We start from the raw sequence: 20,415 nt of genomic DNA, 5'->3' as shown, positions 1-20,415 counted from the left end.
CCCCCTCAACATCCCAAACCCCCCTTCCCACATCCCCCACAAAAGTAGTCAACCTCCAAACCCTTCCCCTAAAGCCTCAACCACCCAACTCTGTCCAGTCTTTGCATCTCACCAACCCCTCTCCCACCCCACCCCCAAACCCAACCCCAACTCCATCCTCTCCCTCCTCATCCCACTCATGAAAGTAAATTGGCATTCCCACATTCAAACAGCTCCGACATGTCATGGCCCGCCATGGTCGCCTGTCCAACTTGCAATCTCACGAGATATGTGGAAACCCGATGGAATTGCAACTCTCAAGTGACCATGAGACTCAAAACCAATCGTATAATTTTTTTCAAGTTGAAATTGTGGGTGGAGTCAAGTGAACTATCCAACCAATGGGCGGAACAGAATGTTACACACGTACAGAGAGAGGGACGGAAAGACGGACAAGCGTATTATTATAATAAGAAGCAAGGGTTAAAGAACAGGTTGAAAGGAGTGTGAGGCCATTGAGGAACAGCACAGGGAGATTGGTTGGTGATGGAAGTGAAATGGATGGCAGGCTAATTAAATTATTATTTCATTTAAACATTTACACATAAAGTAAGGAGAATTGCCATTAGCTGCAAGAATCTATCGAGGAGGTGTGGAAGAGCTTTTAGAGGGGTTTCAGGGTCAAACCCCATCCTGACCCATGATCTTGATTCACCCCTATTAACTCTTTCTCTCTCTGCTATAGGCTTTTAAAACAGACAGCTTTGTGATTAAAGGAATCCATTTTTGTTCCAAATAAATGCAACAAAGTAAATGGATTATTACCTTTCCAACGGAACCATATTTAGATCCTCGTGGAGGATCTCTCAGTCTAACTCACATTGTTGTTCTTGTGGTCGCTTTTGTTTCACAGCCTACAGTTTTCATCGAAACTTCCTGAAACTTGGAGTATATATGTAAAAATACCCTGCGCAGACAGTAACCATCTCCGATTTTGAAAATTCCTCGAGAAAAAAAAAAAGTTATGACGTCAAAATATCTCCACTAATGGAAATTGCCTAAAACATTATCTCAAACTAGGCAAGCTTTTTGAATTCTGTTTGCGGGAATCGAACAGGGCATTAGCAGAGATGAATTACCGCACATATGATACATCACTATGACGTCATATCAATTTTTATGACGTCATTCCTATTTTTTGACATTTTTTCTTTCACAACCCAGAGTTTTCATCGGATCTTCGTGAAACTTGCCATGTATATTCAGAAAACCCACGTGCAGGCAGTAACCATCTCCGATTTTGGAAATTCTTCCGAGAAAAAAGTTAACGTCATAATATCGCCGCTAATGGAAATCGCCTAAACCATTATCTCCGAAACTCGGCAAGCTGTTTGAATTTTGTTTGTGGGAATCAAGCCGGGCATTAACACAGTTAATTCAACGCAAAACTGATACATCACAATGACGTCATATTCGTTTTTATGACGTCATCATTAAGAGGACGAGGATCTTAGCTCATTCGAGCTTGTTTTTCCTCTTTTTGCCGTTTCTTTTCAATATTTTGTGTGATTATGTACATATTGTATTTCATGAAAATAAACGAGTTTCAAACTTAATATATGCGTGTTGTGCCCAATTGTTGCCCCGCTAGCGCGCTGTCAACTTAAACTTGCTCTTCCACGAGTCTCACTCTGGCACACAAAACAACTCGCTCAAAAGGCATCCAAGAGTATGGAAAGGCATCCTGATAACAGTGGTGTTAACCAATGTCGTTAACACGGCTCACAACAGGACACGTACGATAAGAATGAAGAGGGACAAATGCAAGTTATTTAAGAAAGGATCTCATGACTTGGGGAATGATACACCTGTTCGTTTACCTTAGTTGCGGGGAAGATGGTGGAGACATTAATTAGGGACGAGATAGGGACCATTCAGACATATTTAAACTAATTAAAGGTACTCAGCGTGGATTTACGAAAGGGAGATCATGTCTTAAGTTGTAGGGTGGGCCTCAGAGATTAGTAGTAGGACCTTATTATGTGTAATTTACATCAATGCTTTGAATGGTGGGGTGAAGAGAAGGCTTTCCAAATTTGCAGATGATACAAAGCTTGCAGGTGGGGTAAATAACAGAGAGGGGAGTGGGATGGGGTGTGGTGGGGGAGGGAGAAGTAATCAGATTCAGGAAAGTTTAGACGCGTTCATAGATTGGGCAAAAGATTGGCAAATGTAGGTTAACATCAAGAAATGTAAGGTGATTGGGATGGGTAGGAATAATAAAAATATGGATTACAGTCGTGGCCAAAAATATTGGCACCCTTGCACTTTTTTTTTTCAAATAACTCACAATTTTCTCTAAAAAATAAGTCGAAATTGACAAAAGTATTTTGTCTCCACAATTCTTTATGTCACTGTTAATATTACAGAACCTTTGTTTTTGATTCAGCATTTAATATATCCTTTTAAATCAGAAAATAAAAATAAATGGCATTGACAAAATTATTGACACAATGGACTTGATATTTGGTATCACGGCCTTTGGACAAAATAACTACAGTTAAACGCTTCTTGTAGCCATGAATGAGCTTCCTACACCTCTCTACTGGCAGTTTGACCCACTCTTCTTGTGCAAACTGCTCCAGTTCTCCCACATTTGAAGGGTGCCTTCTCCCAACTGCTGTTTTCAGACCTCCCCACAGGTGTTCAATGGGATTTCGATATGAACTCATTGCTGGCCACTTCATAACAGTCGAGCGTTTTGTCTTGAACCATTTCTGGTGCTTTTTGAAGTGCGCTTGGGGTCATTGTCCTGCTGCAAGACCCATGACCTTCGACGGAAACCCAGCTTTCTGACACAGGGTTGAACATTGCATTTCAAAATTCCTTCGTAATCTCCTGATTTCATGATGCCGTACACACATTCAAGGCACCCAGTGCCAGAGGCAGCACAGCAACCCGAAAACATCACCGAACCTCCTCCATATTTGACTATTGGGAAGCTGTTCTTTTCTTTGAAGGCTTCATTTTGTTTTCTGTAAACATAGAGATGATGTGTTTTTACAAAAAAAACTCTAATTTGGTCTCATCTGTGCACAGGACATTCTCCCAGAAGGATTTTGGCTTGATCGGGTGTGTTTTGGTAAACTCCAGTCAGGCTTTCTTATGTCTCTCTCTCTCAGCCGTGGGGTGTTCCTGAGTCTCCTCCCATAGAACCCCCTTTCATTGAGTTGGTTTGATCAAGTTCTCTCTTGATTTTTCTCTTGATCAATCTTTGATCAAGTTTTCTCTTGCGATCACATCCAGGGAGGTTGGCTACGGTGGACACAGGAATATCAAGGTCTCTGGAGATGGACTTGTAGCCTTGAGATTGTCCATGCTTGTCTACAATCTTGTGTCTGACCTCCTCAGACAATTCTCTGGTTTCCTTTCTTTTCTCCATGCTCGTTGTGGAACACACAGTGACACAAAACAGCAGGATGACTCCTTTTTTCGATTCAAACTGGTTAAATGAGTGATTTTTATATTGCAGGCACCTGTAACTCACCACAGGTGAGTTCAATTCCAATGTAAAGGAGAATCACCTGCTTGAAATCTAATTATTTCTCACAACTAAAAAAGGTGATAATAATATTGTCCAGGCCATTTTAGGATTTGTGTGTGGAATAAGCGAAGATTTAGGAATTGTTTTCAGCTTTTTTGATTTGTTCCACTGAAAACCAAAGCAATACATTTATTGATACCAAAAGATCTTTTAATTTCAACAATTTTCTGGAAGAAATTGTGCATTATTTGAAAAAAAAGTGCAAGGGTGCCAATATTTTTGGCCACGACTGTATGTGAAGCAAGGGGTAATCATAGAGCGGGTGACAGGATAAAATGATCTGGGGGTGGTAATAGATAAGTGGGGGGGAAGAGGCATCACAGGGCCAGGTAGATATACTGTCATTAAACTTAACAGGATTTTAGGTTATATTCGTTGGGGAGTATATTATAAATCAAAAGGTAGTTTCACACTGTATAGGAATTTAGTAAGGTCTTGTTAAGAATATCTTGTTCAGCTTTAGTCACCACATCTGAGGAAGGATATAGTTGCCATAGACAGGGTTCAGTGCAGAGCTGCTAGATTGATTCCGGGCCGAGCTCGACTCGGTGATGAGGGAGACATAGCTTTCTCAATTCCAAAGAGGGTGATAAGGGGATATGATCGAGATATTTAAGATAATCTATCTATAATTCCAGCAATCAGTGCGTGTCTGTATGTGTCTGTGACCGCTGTTTCTCAACAACCCCTGGTCCGATCTAATTGAAACTTGCCAGATATATTGCTGGGGACCTGAGGATGTGCCTTTTCAAGGTTTGATATTAATCGGACAAGTTCTTCCCCAGTTATGGCCATTTATTTACCAACCAATGACAGGAACCGTTGCTGCGGCCATTTTATATCAACCAATGACAGGAAGCGTTGCTGCGTAGCCGTGGTCGATGGTGAAGAGAAACTCAGCCGCGTTCGCCATTACGGGTTTTTTTCTCTCCTCTCCTCTCCTCTCCTCTCCTCTCCTCTCCTCTCCTCTCCTCTCCTCTCCTCTCCTCTCCTCTCCTCTCCTCTCCTCCTCTCTCTCCGTGTTTTTCCTTGCGAAAAGGCAAAATACGTTGGCGCAAATTGAATAATTGGCCATTAAAAGCCTCCGTATTCTTGCCCTGGACGAGGAAACAAAGAAGAAGCGCCGTTTCCTCAGCGATGTTGTTTATGAAGAGGTGCTAACGAGATAAAGGTGTGTACAATGCACATGGAGACGATTTTTATTATTATTTATTTATTGAAGAAAAATTGTTCCAAAAATAATTTATCAAAAAAAAAGTGCACAACTTTTTTTTGTTTCCAATTGTCAAAACGGTGTGGCCTTTGGAAGTGTTAAGGAATTCAGCTCTACTCAACATGCTTGCCAACGAAATACATCTCAATTTGGTGGTAAAAACGATTCACAACGACGGGTTTCCTTACTCATTGCTCTGCAGTCTGCATTCAACCCCTTCATTTGTCATCTCATCGATCTATAATTCCAGCAGTGTGTGTGTGTGTGTGTGTGTGTGTGTGTGTGTGTGTGTGTGTGTGTGTGTGTGTGTGTGTGTGTGTGTGTGTGTGTGTGTGTGTGTGTGTGTGTGACCGCTGTTTCCCGACAACCACTGGTCCGATCTAATTGAAACTTGTCAGCTATATTGCTGGGGACCTGAGGATGTGCCTTTTCAAGATTTGATATTAATCGGCCAAGTGATTCCAAAGTTATGGCCATTTATTTACCAACCAATGACAGGACACGTTGCTGCATGGGCGTGGCTGCGTAGGCCATTGCACGGCCGGCCGACGATGACGTCACGTGCCGTGCTGGTTCCGATGGGGATCGATCGGTGCCTTAGTTACCGTGGGGTTGGAGTGCCAATGGTAAATGGCAGCGAATGTCATGGCAAGCAAAGACAGGGAGGTAAACTTGATTTTAATTAAATCTGTGTGTGTAAGTATCACAGCAGTTGTTACTTCAATGCAAGCGATAATTCGTGGAATTTTTTTTTTTTTTTTTTTTTTTTTTTTTTTTTTTTTGTATACCTTGGTCGAGGCTCGTATGAGAGCTAACACACAACTCACAGCAAGGAGGCATGAGACAAGAGGGGCGGGAGTGGAAGGGACAAAACATTGGGGAACAGACACAGGTGAACTGTGGAAGGGAGAGGGATGGGGATGGGACGGGGAACATGGCGAGGGAAGATGGACATTAAAGAGACTTTCAGGAAGGAAAGCAGGAGAATTGAAGGAAGTGGGCTTGGGTGGATTATCGGGGGTAGAAAAGATCGAGGATTTGGATGGGGGAAGATAAGAGGTGGTGGTGAACAGCTGTTTTGAAAGCCTGGAGGGAAGAATGGGAAAGAATAGAGGGAGGAAGTTTATTCCAAAGGCGGGAAAAAAGAGGAATGAAAGAGTGAAGATGAGCAGTGATTCGTGATTTTGGTAGTTTTACCAGAAGGGGGTTGTTGGCGGACCTTGAGCGCCCTGTGGAAATGTGGTTGGGACAAATCACAGAGAGAGCAGGGGGGGCAAGGCTGGAGAGGAGTCGGTAGAAGACAGAAAGACCACCGACCAACCTGCGGTGATTGAGTGAGAGGCCCAAAGACTCAGCTTCATTGCGGGAGATGCCAATGATCTTAAAAGCCCTGGTTTCGACAGCGTGAAGTCGAGAAAGGTGGGAGGCAGGAGCACCAGCCCAGAGGGGAGAGCAGTACTCCATCAGGCTACGGACAAAAGCTTTGTAAGTGGTCAGGAGCTCAAGAGGGCCGAGGAAGGACTTTGCACGACGGAGGATTCCTGTCGGCGACTGGCTTTGAGGCAAGGTTGGAAAATGTGACTTTCCCAGGAAAGGTCATGGCAGATAGTGAGACCCAGAAGCTTGAAAGAAAAGACTTCTTCCAGAGGATTGTTGAGAAAGTGGATGGGGGGTTTTGTAAACGGTCCTTTCGAAGAGACATAGTGAGAGTGTGAGATTTGTCTGGATTGAAAGACATGTTCCACGTGTTGGACCAGTTTGTGATTTTATCCAGATCTGCAGTGAGCGAAGAAGCTGCTGCTTGCCGGTCTGAGGGATGACAGATGGTACGGCAGAGGGTGGAGTCATCGGCAAAGAGAAATAGAGGATTTTCCAGAGAGTCCGAGAGATCATTGATGAAAACCAGAAAAAGAACAGGGCCCAGAACGCTACCTTGAGGAACTCCAGCCTGCACAGGAAGAGGGGATGAAAGAACTCCATTTAGGCCCACACGTTGACTGCGACAGGAGAGGAAGTCTGCGAGCCATGAGTGGAGATGGCCTTGAATACCATGGGAAGAGAGTTTGGTGAGTAGGGCAGGGTGCCAGACTGTGTCAAAAGCACGTGATATGTCCAGGGATACGGCTCGGATTTCCTGTCTGGCATTGAGGACCTCCATCCATTGATGGGAGAGCAGTAGCAGCATATCTAGGGTAGAGTGACCTGGTCTGAAACCAAATTGATGATTGGAAATCAAGCCATTGGAGAAGAGGAAGGATTTCATGTCTGAAGCGATGATGGATTCCATAACCTTGCTGATGATTGGGAGAAGGCTGATTGGTCTATAGTTACAGGGATCTGTTTTTGCACCTTTTTATGCAGGGCAGTGATGTTAGCAGATTTCCACGCAGATGGCAGATGACCTTGGGAAAATGAGAGGGTGAATAGAACAGCGAGAGGGTGAGCAAGAGCAGAAGAGCAGGCTTTGAGGACACGTGGCTGATGCCGTCCTGGACCGGTTGCAGAATCTGACTCGAGGTTTGAAAGCAAGCTCTCCACCTTGTCAGGAGAAAAGGATACAGAGTCCAGGGACAGTTGGGTGCGACTGGGTAAAGTGGGTAGAGATAGTGATGGGTTTGGGACACAAGATTTAGCTGCAAACACCGAGTTTAGACATTCAGCTTTATCACGTGTGGAATCAGCAGTGCGGCCATTTGAGGTAAGGGAGGGGATGGAGGGGGAACATACACCAGAAACAGATTTGATTAAACGCCACCAGGATTTTGAGGAGGGAGAGAGGTTTGAGAGTTCAGACTTCAGATGAGAAAGATGTTGTTTTCTGGCTCTCCTGAGGGCAGCTACACACTTGTTCCGAGCTTTGTGGGAAAGAACTGAGATTGCTCCTCAGTTGGGTTTGCTTTCCATGAGGCAAAGGCAAGTTGTTTCAGGACAACTGCCTCGCCACAAGCTTCAGTAAACCAAGGGCGGGAGGAAGGGTAAGACAACTGAACACGAGAGGGGATAAATCTGTGCATGAGGGAGAGCAAGTTTCTTTGAAAGAATTCCCAGGATGAGTTGATGTTTGAGAAAGTAGTGATAGGAGACCAGTCTGTAAGTTTGATGGCTGCTCGGAGACCCTGCCAGTCGGCTTGAGTGAAATGCCAGACTCGGACGGCGGTGAGGTGGTTCTCTGATAACAGCCAGAGAGATGTCCACTTTAACAAGGACGTGGTCAGAAGAACCAATTGGAGCGAAGGAAGAGCAGCAGATATTGTCAGGGAAATTTGTCAAAATCAGATCCAGAAGAGATGGAGTACCATTGGTTGAGATCCGGTCGGGAAGTTGACCGATTGAGTCAGTCCCAATGAGTCACAGAAAGCTTTTGCTGCTCATGTCCCATGGCAGGTGAGAGAGGTACCCACACCTAGGCAACTGGCGTGATGACAATTGAAGTCGCCACATAAGAGGAAGAGAGAGTTTGGATGAGAAGATAGAAGATGGTCCATGTTTTCGGAGAGTGAGGTGTAGATGGAGTCATCACTGTTCGGTGGACGGTACAGTACACATATAAACATGAGGTGGGAGTGGAGGGGAAGCCGAAGCCAGAGGTATTCCTGGGGGTGTGGGGGAGTGAGAGCAGTGCAGGGAGAGTGAGGAATAGAGTCTTTGATGAAGAGAGCAACACCTCCACCAGACGAGGCTCAGGTCTGTCATACCGTAAGAGGGAGTAACCAGGGAGAGATACTTGGGAGTCAGACACGTCCTTGGGAGAGGAAAGTTTCTGTTAGGCAGATAATGTCTGGTTTGTCAGTGGCAACCTGCATGGAAAGATCTGAAAGGTTTGAGCGAAGGCCCCGGATATTTGAGGTCCACACTTTTAATGAAGAGGTAGGGGAGGAGGCTTTGGGTGCAGGAGGTGGAGGGGGCGGGGGAGGGTAGGACGAGGGACGAGGGGGGGAGGTAAGGAGGGTTGCTGAAGGAGTGTGGGGTATTGCAGAATAGCGAGGGGAGGGGGCCGAATGAGGAGGAGAAAAGGCTCTGTGGTGCTGAATGATGTGAACATTCCGTACGGGCACGCACTACTTTTGGATAGTGATGACTTACTGTATTCTAATAATTTCTCGATTTCTTATCCGCATTTATAGATAAACACAATGTCTCAATCCAGTCGTCGTTTATGAGAGCGAAGGAATGGCCTGTGTGGTTGTTTGAAAGTTTTTTTTTTTTTTTTGCATGTACGGCCACGCACATATGGGCACGCGAGAGCGAAGGAACGGCCCGTGTGGTTGTTGTTTCTAGCACGCGGTTTGAGTTTTTTTTTTTTTGTATGTAAGGCCACGCACGTATGGGCACGCATATACGGCCATGCACGTACGGAAACGCACGTACGGCCACGCGAGAGCGAAGGAACGGCCTGTGTGGTTGTTTCTGGCAAGCGGTTTTAAAGTATTGTTACGTCTGGGGGGGGGGGGTGATATGCATTCAAAGGGTAATTAGGATGTTTAATTAGGTATGCCATGCTGTTCGAGTTGTACCAGGATCTCGATGTAATAAGTAGCAATTCAGTGGTGATAAGTTGTCTAGTAAATGTCCATTTCTTCAAGGGGGAAATGATAATTGTCGCGTAATTAGTTAGGGAGACGGGTTAGGGTAAGTGTGTCTGCGTAAAACCCCTTTTAGTATTCCCTGGAGGCTTGCCGTGATGTCACAGGACAGTGCTGCGGATGGCTCCGCCCCGTGATCACGATTGGCGGAAGGCGATGGCGGAGGGCCAATAAAACGGCTCGATTGGAAGTGACGAGGACTCGAGGATAAAAAGGTTCTGTTCGGGGAAAAGGGGTGGGAGGAAGAAGATCGGTAAAGAAAAACCGTTTTGGTGGAGGCTGTGGTGCTGGGAGCGTGCTGTTTTGTTGCGCTGATTCGATCCTGGATTGATCGTGTCTCGTGGCCTTGCTGTGCCTCGTGCCTCACCTTGGTTAGCTCTGGGGTTCTGCTGGCTCGGAGTACGGGGTCGAACGGCGGGCGGACCTGCCTCCCTCTCCTGCTCGCAACTTGGCGCCAGAACTGGCTCCCTGGCGGCTGTGAGTGGACCTGCGCCGACACCAGGAGGTCGACAGCACCACGGTGTCTCCTGCCCCTGACGAGCGCAACGCCAGCTCGTCCGACGCCAATCCAGGGACTGTTGTGTCTACACCACGGGCCAGCCTGACCACCAGGACCAGCTATGGTGTGTGTGTGTGTGTGTGTGTGTGTGTGTGTGTGTGTGTGTGTGTGTGTGTGTGTGTGTGTGTGTGTGTGTGTGTGTGTGTGTGTGTGTGTGTGTGTGTGTGTGTGTGTGTGTGTGTGTGTGTGTGTGTGTGTGTGTGTGTGTTTACCTGGCACCTTAGAGGGTTTGAGATTGGTATATCCATTGGAATTGTTTGTATTTTCCCCACGCCCGAACCCACACCACCATCCCGTCGAATCGCCCCGGATCCCTCCTCTTGCCGAGTCTTATTATTTCTGGTTAGAGAAATAAACATCATTAACTCAGTGAAAAGCGACTCGTGCCACCTTCCTCGTCCCGTTTGCGGTGGAGCGATTAGAACCGCCATCTTTGGGTTGTAAAGGATAAACCGCCTCCATCGTTTCGGCTCATTCTACGTTAGCGGGACTGTTCAAGTCCGGTGGACGTCACAGTATATATGTATATATATGTATATATATATATATATATATATGTATATATATATATATATGTATATATATATATATATATATATATATATATATATATATATATATATATATATATTTTTTGCATGTACGGGCACGTGAAAGCGAAGGAACGGCTTGTGTGGTTGTTGTTTCTGGCACTCGGTTTGAGTTTTTTGCGGGGGGGGGGGGGGGTTTGCACGTACGGCTACGCATCTACGGGCATGCACTAGTAAAGTAAATAATAACAACAACTCGGAAACATCTGAAAATGCAAAGCCCATCTGCTTTGTATTCGGACTTCTTCCGTATGCTAAACGGTATCTTTGACCTTTTGATCAAATAAGGAATTTGTCATCTCCATATCCTCAAAATAAAGCTTTGTTGAAATTTTGATGTCAAAAGGTCAAATAATAACTGGGACATCACTCGTTTGAGAGCGCACCTCCACGCGGCTGAACAGTTTACGTTTTGTATCCCACTGACGGGCAGATCTGGATCTGGACCTGAACCAAAATCTGATCGACTTGTCTTCATCACCGACCCAACGAGTCCACCATGTTTGTCATAAGCTGTCCACAACTTTTAAAAAATATGTCATGCTCTATGGCGTTTTTAGCTCGCCTGTTCGAAGAACAGAGCGATAGCGATACCCCTGGCGTGAGCGTGAAAATGTTAAAATTTTTGGTGCAAGTTATTTTTTCCTTTCTAATGTTTTTATCCACCACACTATTTTTTATACGCCCGATATATATATATATATATATATATATATATATATATATATATATATATATATATATATATATATATATATATATATATATATATATATATAGATAGATAGATAGATATAGAATGTTGCTCCACAAGCTTAAAATTATTCAAATATGATCCACTAACGCGCATAAATTTTTTTAGCTTGATCGGAGGTGATTTGGAGGTCGCTCCATATGACGACTTTTAGTCTCATGACTTGAATAAATTAGGGTATGGTCAGGTACGATTACGGGTACTTCTGGATGTCCGAGGTGGAAATGGAGTGCATTTTCGAACTCTATGGGGTCGATTTAATCTAAGAAATGACTGCACCGACATTGAATTCACTACCATTTCGAAAATATGACCAAAAACAAGATTTATCATTACTGGAGTTGAGTAACTAATCCTACTCATTGCAATATTTTCTAATCTGTAATTAATTTGTTGTCCGTCAACATTTCTTAGAGTAAATCAACCCCACTGAGTTCGAAAATGCAGTCCATTTTCACCTCGGAAGTTCAGAAGTGAATGGATTCGCATCTCACCATACCCTAATTTTATATAATAATAACTAAATAAATAACAAACATATTTTTTGTGAATCATTGAATCAAAACACTGGATGTTGGGCCGGCTAGAAATAAGTTCAGGCGGGAGTGGAGACAGCAATAGAGACAGAGATGATAGTGGTATTTGGTAAATGAGACGAAATATTCTAATAGTTTGTAATTCCATTGATTGAAAAATTAGGGTATGGTGAGATGCGAATCCGTACACTTCTGAACTTGCTAGGTGAAAATGGACTGCATTTTCGAACTCAGTGGGGTCGATTTACTCGAAGAAATGTTTAGACGGACAACAAATTCATTCTAGACTAGTACGGGCCCGTAGGTGCGTGCCCGAAGGTGAGTGCCAGTATGTGCAGCCCTCTATCACCCCCTGTCTCTCGCCCCCCTCTATCGCCCCCTGTCTCTCGCCCCCCACTATCACCCCCTGTCTCTCGCCCCCCCCTCTCTCACCTCCCCTCCTCTCTCACAGATATTGGTCGACAAATAAATGGCCGTAACTTGGGAACTGCTTATCCGATTAATATCAAACCTCGAAAAGGCACATCCGCGGGTCCCCAGCAATATTCCTGGCAAGTTTCAATCAGATCGGACCGTCAATCGTGCAAAAATAAAATAATAATCATAATAAATAAATAAACATTAATTGTGACGTCATAGCACCGTGTCTTGTCATTGGTCGACGGATAAATGGCCGTAACTTGGGAACCACTCGTCCGATCGACATCAAACCTCGAAAAGGCACATCTGCGGGTCCCCGGCAATATTCCTGCCAAGTTTCAATCAGATCGGACCAGCGGTCGTCGAGAAACGGCGGTCGCAGACAAACAGACAGACACACACACACAGAGATTGCTGGAATTTTAGATAGATTAGAAAATATCGAAATGAGTAGGATTAGTTAGTTACTCAACTCCAGTAATGATAAATCTTGTTTTGGGTCATATTTTCAAAATGGTAGTGAATTCAATGGCGGTGCAGTCATTTCTTCGAGTAAATCGTACCCATAGAGTTCGAAAATGCACTCCATTTCCACCTCGGACATCCAGAAGTACCCGTAATCGTACCTGACCATACCCTAATTTAACCAACTCATGAAACTAAAAGTCGTCAAATGGAGCGACCTCTAAATCACCTCCGATCAACTTAAATTTTTTTCTGCGCGTTATTGAATCGTAGTGGAATAATTTAAGGCTTGTGGAGACTACATTTTTCCTGTTTTTGGACCACCCTAATAGATATATATGTCTGGGCGTATTATGTGTCCTCCATCCGTCTGTCTGTGTCTGTCCATCCATCCGTTCCTGTCCGCACTCGAACTCCCAAAGTTTTAAACGTTCACGTTTCATATTTGGTACATAGGTACAGAATGTGGAAACGGTGTGTCGTGACATACGTTCATCATCTAAAGTGGTTGCCATGGCAACCAGGATGCTGTTTTCCATGTAGTTGCACAATTCTGTATATACCTTCTTGTTCGGGCGTATATTGTGCTCACTTGCACTCTTGTTACTGATTACAATATACAAATACATATATTGCTTTAAAATTATTTGGATCAGACTTCACTGCAATGCTTTATAAAAAAATTAATTATTAGACGAGTCTTTTTAAAACGATGAATGTATAAGCAGGCGAGCATTGGGTGGCTTTGACACCAACTCTGGTTGGATCTTCTCTCAAATGTTGAAGAACCACTTCACAAAATCGTTAAATTCTCATATCCAGATCCGGAACTTCACCAAAAACTAATCAATTCATCCTCCTCACACACCTGGCCTGTCCACCAAGTTTCGTCTGAATCCGTACATTACCTTTTGAGATATCCTGCTTGACACACACACACACACACACACACACACACACACACACACACACACACACACACACACACACACACACACACACACACACACACACACACACACACACACACACACACACACACACACACACACCAGTGGTGGAGGTAATATTAATAAAAATAAAAAAATATTTTTGCAGCTTTTTGTTTGATAATCCTTCAAGAGCACTTGTAAGATGATCAATGAGTCCACCTCAGTCGTATGCAGCACAAGGCTGCAGGTAGCATCATTGGCTGAGGGCGCGGCTGTGCCACTGATGCAATGCCCCCATTACCAGTACACTGGAACTCATTTCACAAACCTCAGAAGGACTACAGGCAGAGTCAACCACACCTGGTGTTAATTTAACGGTGCCAGGGACTCGACGTCAGGCCTCTAAGATCCCAAGCCAACACCCTAACCGCTAAGCCGACACCAGGTTTATCAACGAGTGGAATCAATACGGATACACACAGAATTCAGCCCTTTTACGTCTGTACTGCACAAACACCACCCATTTACAAACAAGCTACCTACAAGTCCTGCCAATATCGCCGTACACCACTCTCGCCCATGCATCCAAGTACCTATCCAATTCACATTTAAAACTATCCACCCCTCTACCACCACAACATTTCTAGGGAGAGCATTCCATGCATTTTCCACTCTCGGGATAAAAGACCCCGACCTTAAAGCTGTCCGAAATGTCATCTTCCTTTCCCTCAAACTATGCCATCTCGAGAATATGGATGTATCGACACCATTAAAATTCATGTGCGTTATTCATTTACACCAAACCACTCTCACAATCTATAAACACCAACTACCGGACAACGTATCAAATCCCATGTCCGAGGGAAGTGAGAGATCGTTTCTTTTCAAAAAAGTTTTCAGAAAACAAAAACAAAAATAAAAACAATGTCACCCACAGGGTGACCAGTATCTTGCCAAAAGGTGACCACGTGTGACTTCTTTAAGGTCACACTGAGGTGAACAGAGCTGCTATCCACCAGGAGCGACTCCTTGAGGAATATCTGCCTACGAGAGATTCCGATGAGAATCGTTCTACAGAGTAACCATGAAAAATATGTGTTTTCCTCATAACGTCATCAAATGACGTCATAATGTCTCAAGCTTGACATATCTAGAAAGCACTCATCGAGGTGTTCAATTTGAAGTACTACACGATATGGTTCCTAAAACTTGAAAATTTGACCTTGGGGTCAAATATGTTTGACCTCATGCGTTAACCATGAAGGTCAAGGCCAATCGCCACCAAAAATTAATCAGCTGAGCGCCAGACCATGAACTATATTCCCATTAAGTTTAAAGACTATCCGATCAAAATTACTCAAAAAATAAGGGTTTTGTCGACTCCCCTGATTTGCGACAAAGTGACCTTGACCTTCAAAATTTTGTGCACTGAAAGGGACCTCTATAGGCCTCTGATATGCGAAGCTACAAAAATTTCCGATGATAACTGTGCTCTGCAGAATTTTTTATACGTGATTACAGACAAACAAAAAAAACAAACAAAAAAAACATACAAGCTGACTAACATATCTTGCAAAAACTTCGTTTTGGCAAGATAAAAAGACTTCCGATCCAATGGAGCGAGTGGGGTATCACCTGGGGGAGAGGAAAACGAGTGGTGCGGGACCCAGGGAGAAAGGGTCAGGAAGCAAGTGGTGCGGGACCTGGGGAAAGAGGTCAGGGAGCGAGTGGCGCGGGACCTCGGGAGAGAGGGTCAGGGAGTGAGTGGCACGGGATCCGGGGAGAGAGGGTCAAGGAGCGAGTGGCACGGGACCCAGGGAGAGAGGGTCAGGGAACGAGTGGTGTGGGACCCGGGGAGAGAGGTCAGGGAACGAGTGGCGCGAGACACGGGGAGAGAGGGTCGGGGAGTGAGTGCGCGGGAGCCGGGGAGAGAGGGTCAGGGAACGAGTGGCGCGGGACCCGGGGAGAGAGGGTCAGGGAGCGAGTGGTGTGGGACCCGGGGAGAGAGGGTCAGGGAACGAGTGGCGCGAGACACGGGGAGAGAGGGTCGGGGAGTGAGTGGCGCGGGAGCCGGGGAGAGAGGGTCAGGGAACGAGTGGCGCGGGACCCGGGGAGAGAGGGTCAGGGAGCGAGTGGTGTGGGACCCGGGGAGAGAGGGTCAGGGAACGAGTGGCGCGAGACACGGGGAGAGAGGGTCGGGGAGTGAGTGGCGCGGGAGCCGGGGAGAGAGGGTCAGGGAGCGAGTGGCATGGGACCCAGGGAGAGAGGTCAGGGAACGAGTGGCGCGAGACACGGGGAGAGAGGGTCGGGGAGTGAGTGGCGTGGGAGCCGGGGAGAGAGGTCAGGGAACGAGTGGCGCGGGACCCAGGGAGAGAGGTCAGGGAACGAGTGGCGCGAGACACGGGGAGAGAGGGTCGGGGAGTGAGTGGCGCGGGAGCCGGGGAGAGAGGTCAGGGAACGAGTGGCATGGGACCCAGGGAGAGAGGTCAGGGAACGAGTGGCGCGGGACCCAGGGAGAGAGGTCAGGGAACGAGTGGCGCGAGACACGGGGAGAGAGGGTCGGGGAGTGAGTGGCGCGGGAGCCGGGGAGAGAGGTCAGGGAACGAGTGGCATGGGACCCAGGGAGAGAGGTCAGGGAACGAGTGGCGCGAGACACGGGGAGAGAGGGTCGGGGAGTGAGTGGCGTGGGAGCCGGGGAGAGAGGTCAGGGAACGAGTGGCGCGGGACCCAGGGAGAGAGGTCAGGGAACGAGTGGCGCGAGACACGGGGAGAGAGGGTCGGGGAGTGAGTGGCGCGGGACCCAGGGAGAGAGGTCAGGGAACGAGTGGCGCGAGACACGGGGAGAGAGGGTCAGGGAGTGAGTGGCGCGGGACCTGAGGACGAGTTGCGTACTAATTTGGCACTGCCCACTTGGTGGGGTTGTTGAGCGGAGTTCTTCCATCACCCCGCAGTATTTACCACAACTCGACTCGATGTAGCGAGTGTGGTTGTGAAGAATATCATTGACCAGGAAGAAAATTGGGAGAAATTTTACTCTTGAAAGAGCGAACGAAACGCCTTCACAAGTCTCCGTCTTCGGACGTCACGTGCCATTGTGATGAACAAAGTGACGTCATCTCGCAGGCGTGTCGATCTCGGCGTGAGTTACAGCTCAGGCATCTGTAGCTGGTTAGACGGAGGTTGTGTTTACATACCAACTCCCCGATTCGCATAATCAGATCCGATCTGTCGTGTACCCTGGATTTCCTTGCATTTCAATTACGTCTCTGGACAAAGCGCTCCGTCACAACTCAGGATTCACAGTCATCAATCGCAAGACCATGAGGTCACAAACCTCAACCGACAGATTCAGCCTTAAAGAATGTAAAAGACGAGTGCGCCACTCCGACACACACAGTCGGTGAAAGATCCGACTGGCTCATTTTGGGTCGGTAGTTATTTATTTATTTAACAAAGTTCCGACTCTGCCAACGAGGGAACCTGAGAGGTTCGTCGCAACGGAGCACGTGTGACCACGCAGGCAACACCGGGTGTTGTGGCCTGGAACCGTGCTGGCCCAAAACGTGAGAAATCTGAGCATAGCGCACAGTACGTCGTCGTACACTGCAAATTGACATTCCACTGCGAGGCCCAAAAAACAAGTCCAACAACAAGACCCGTCACCACCACAACGCTGCGAGGAGCACCGCGCGTCTTCTCAACGCCCTCCCTCTCAGATTTCGTGCACCCCGCACGCGGGTTGTGGTGGCGGCCCCACCACGGTATCTCCACTGCACGGACTGAAGCGTCCACGGAGCAGCAGCATGACGTCATCGCCGATTCGATCGATCAAGCGGAGTAACCTTGGAGATGTCTGATCGACAAAGACAAATCTGTTGCGCCTGCAAACCAGAACAGAGGCTCGTGGACGTGGAGTTCGACAGAGCAGAAAAAAATTGAGGTGGAGGGGGACCGTTGGGGGGGGTGAGGAGGACCGTTTGGGTGGGGGGTGGTGGGGGCGGCGTGGTGTGGAGGACCGTTTGGGTGGGGGGGGCGTGAGGAAGACCGTTTGGGTGGGGGGGTGAGGAGGACCGTTTGGGTGGGGAGGGGTGAGGGGGACAGTTTGGGTGGGGAGGGGGTGAGGAGGACCGTTTGGGTGGGGAGGGGGTGAGGGGGACCGTTTGGGTGGGGAGGTAGTGAGGGGGACAGTTTGGGTGGGGAGGTGGTGAGGGGACCGTTTGGGTGGGGAGGGGGTGAGGGGGACCGTTTGGGTGGGGAGGTAGTGAGGGGGACAGTTTGGGTGGGGAGGGGGTGAGGAGGACCGTTTGGGTGGGGAGGGGTGAGGAGGACCGTTTGGGTGGGGAGGTAGTGAGGGGGACAGTTTGGGTGGTGAGGGGGTGAGGGGGACCGTTTGGGTGGGGAGGGGGTGAGGGGGACCGTTTGGGTGGGGAGGGGTGAGGGGGACCGTTTGGGTGGGGAGGGGGTGAGGGGACCGTTTGGGTGGGGAGGGGGTGAGGGGGACCGTTTGGGTGGGGAGGGGGTGAGGGGGACCGTTTGGGTGGGGAGGGGGTGAGGAGGACCGTTTGGGTGGGGGGAAGTCAGACATTTTCACACACAAACACAGCAGTGCGTTCTACAGATAGATTTGTCAACACCCGAACGACACCACTACCCATGATGTAACAAACACCGAATAGAGGGTCCTTTTACAGCACGTGGGTGACGGTGAAGACCCGGGACATGCCCCACGTGGTACGTACACGGTATATCGAATCGACCAGGGAACGCTTTGCTCGTCCGCACAGCAGATGGACACGACGGAGGGGGTGACGGTGATGATCATGGATGTGCTCGCATCCCCCCACAGTCAGGGTATCATTCGGAAACATATAGACAAGTACCTGTACCCAGGTGAAGTGGACACTCCGACCAAGACCAGTACCTGTACCCAGGTGAAGTGGACACTCCGACCAAGACCAGTACCTGTACCCAGGTGAAGTGGACACTCCGACCAAGACCAGTACCTGTACCCAGGTGAAGTAGACACTCCAACCAAGACCAGTACCTGTACCCAGGTGAAGTGGACACTCCGACCAAGACCAGTACCTGTACCCAGGTGAAGCAGACACTCCAACCAAGACCAGTACCTGTACCCAGGTGAAGCAGACACTCCGACCAAGACCAGTACCTGTACCCAGGTGAAGTAGACACTCCGACCAAGACCAGTACCTGTACCCAGGTGAAGCAGACACTCCAACCAAGACCAGTACCTGTACCCAGGTGAAGCAGACACTCCAACCAAGACCAGTACCTGTACCCAGGTGAAGCAGACACTCCAACCAAGACCAGTACCTGTACCCAGGTGAAGTAGACACTCCAACCAAGACCAGTACCTGTACCCAGGTGAAGCAGACACTCCAACCAAGACCAGTACCTGTACCCAGGTGAAGTGGACACTCCGACCAAGACCAGTACCTGTACCCAGGTGAAGCAGACACTCCAACCAAGACCAGTACCTGTACCCAGGTGAAGCAGACACTCCAACCAAGACCAGTACCTGTACCCAGGTGAAGCAGACACTCCAACCAAGACCAGTACCTGTACCCAGGTGAAGTAGACACTCCAACCAAGACCAGTACCTGTACCCAGGTGAAGCAGACACTCCAACCAAGACCAGTACCTGTACCCAGGTGAAGTAGACACTCCAACCAAGACCAGTACTCAGGTGAAGTAGACACTCCAACCAAGACCAGTACCTGTATCCAGGTGAAGCAAACACTCCAACCAAGACCAGTACCTGTACCCAGGTGAAGTAGACACTCCAACCAAGACCAGTACCTGTACCCAGGTGAAGTAGAAACTCCAACCAAGACCAGTACCTGTAGTCAGGTGAAGTAGACACTCCAACCAAGACCAGTACCTGTAGTCAGGTGAAGTAGACACGCCGACCGGGACAATGCCCGGACACTGTGTGGACTTGTACCTGGTTTGACAGTGCGGAGTCGGATGGGGTCACCGCAGTGTTGGAGCAGAGCCCAGGCGTCGTGCAGGATAAACCCGGGCACGGCACTGCCGTTCGCCTCCAGCAGGACGTTCCCATCGAGGAGAATGAACCGGCCGAACTCGGCCCCGCCGTGCAGCTCCAGGGGAAGAGTCCCGTCAGGCCCGCGGGCCACCTCCGTTTCCCGCACTCGGCCCGACCAGTGCGCCTTCCTCCGCAAGGCCCGGGCCATGGCCGGGACGCGGCTCTCAGGCCGGGTAGCTGGCCCCGCGGCCCATTGCTCGCCACACAGCAGATCCACCGTCAGGCGCGCTAGTAAAGGCGAGCGGGCGCCATTACTCGCTGTGTCACTTCTTGTCGTGCCGTCCTAGCAGCGTGCGGAGTTTTTTTTTTTACCTTCGCGCGAGGTACGTGTGGAGCTATTCGCTCGGACGACAGGCCTGACAACGCCAACAGCGCATGACATCAGGACCGCTCACAGCGGAGGACCCGCCCTTCCGAGCAAAACACCCTCCGTAAACCACGCCCCATTACAACGAGACACGCCCTTCCGAGCAAAATACCCTCCGTAAACCACGCCCCATTACGAGACACGCCCTTCCGAGCAAAACATCCTCCGTAAACCACGCCCCATTACAACGAGACACGCCCTTCCGAGCAAAATACCCTCCGTAGACCACGCCCCCATTACGAGACACGCCCTTCCGAGCAAAACACCCTCCGTAAACCACGCCCCATTCCAACGAGACACGCCCTTCCGAACAAAACACCCTCCGTAAACCACGCCCCATTACAACGAG

At 48.2% G+C, this 20,415-nt stretch overlaps 1 protein-coding gene across 3 annotated transcripts in view; it reads right to left on the bottom strand.

The window, feature by feature from the left end:
* The window catches only part of LOC147008779 (membrane-associated guanylate kinase, WW and PDZ domain-containing protein 3-like), a 106,880-nt gene extending 86,760 nt beyond the window's left edge, over window positions 1-20,120 (bottom strand). The window contains exon 1 of one of the 3 annotated variants that reach the window (XM_085863855.1): window positions 19,598-20,120. In XM_085863855.1, the coding sequence (XP_085719981.1) occupies window positions 19,598-19,847 (250 nt within the window). In that variant the 5' untranslated portion in view covers window positions 19,848-20,120. The remainder of the gene's footprint in view (window positions 1-19,597) is intronic. The other 2 variants (XM_085863857.1, XM_085863856.1) reach the window with 2 other exon arrangements.
* Window positions 20,121-20,415: the final 295 nt, after the last annotated feature.

This window comes from Eptatretus burgeri, chromosome 18, assembly GCF_056783735.1.
Source record: "Eptatretus burgeri isolate ZD-2024b chromosome 18, Ebu_testis_v1, whole genome shotgun sequence".
In the NCBI taxonomy this organism is placed as follows: Eukaryota; Metazoa; Chordata; class Myxini; order Myxiniformes; family Myxinidae; genus Eptatretus; species Eptatretus burgeri.
Note: the sequence above shows the minus strand (reverse complement) of the source record. Positions and strands in the feature narration are given on the sequence as shown.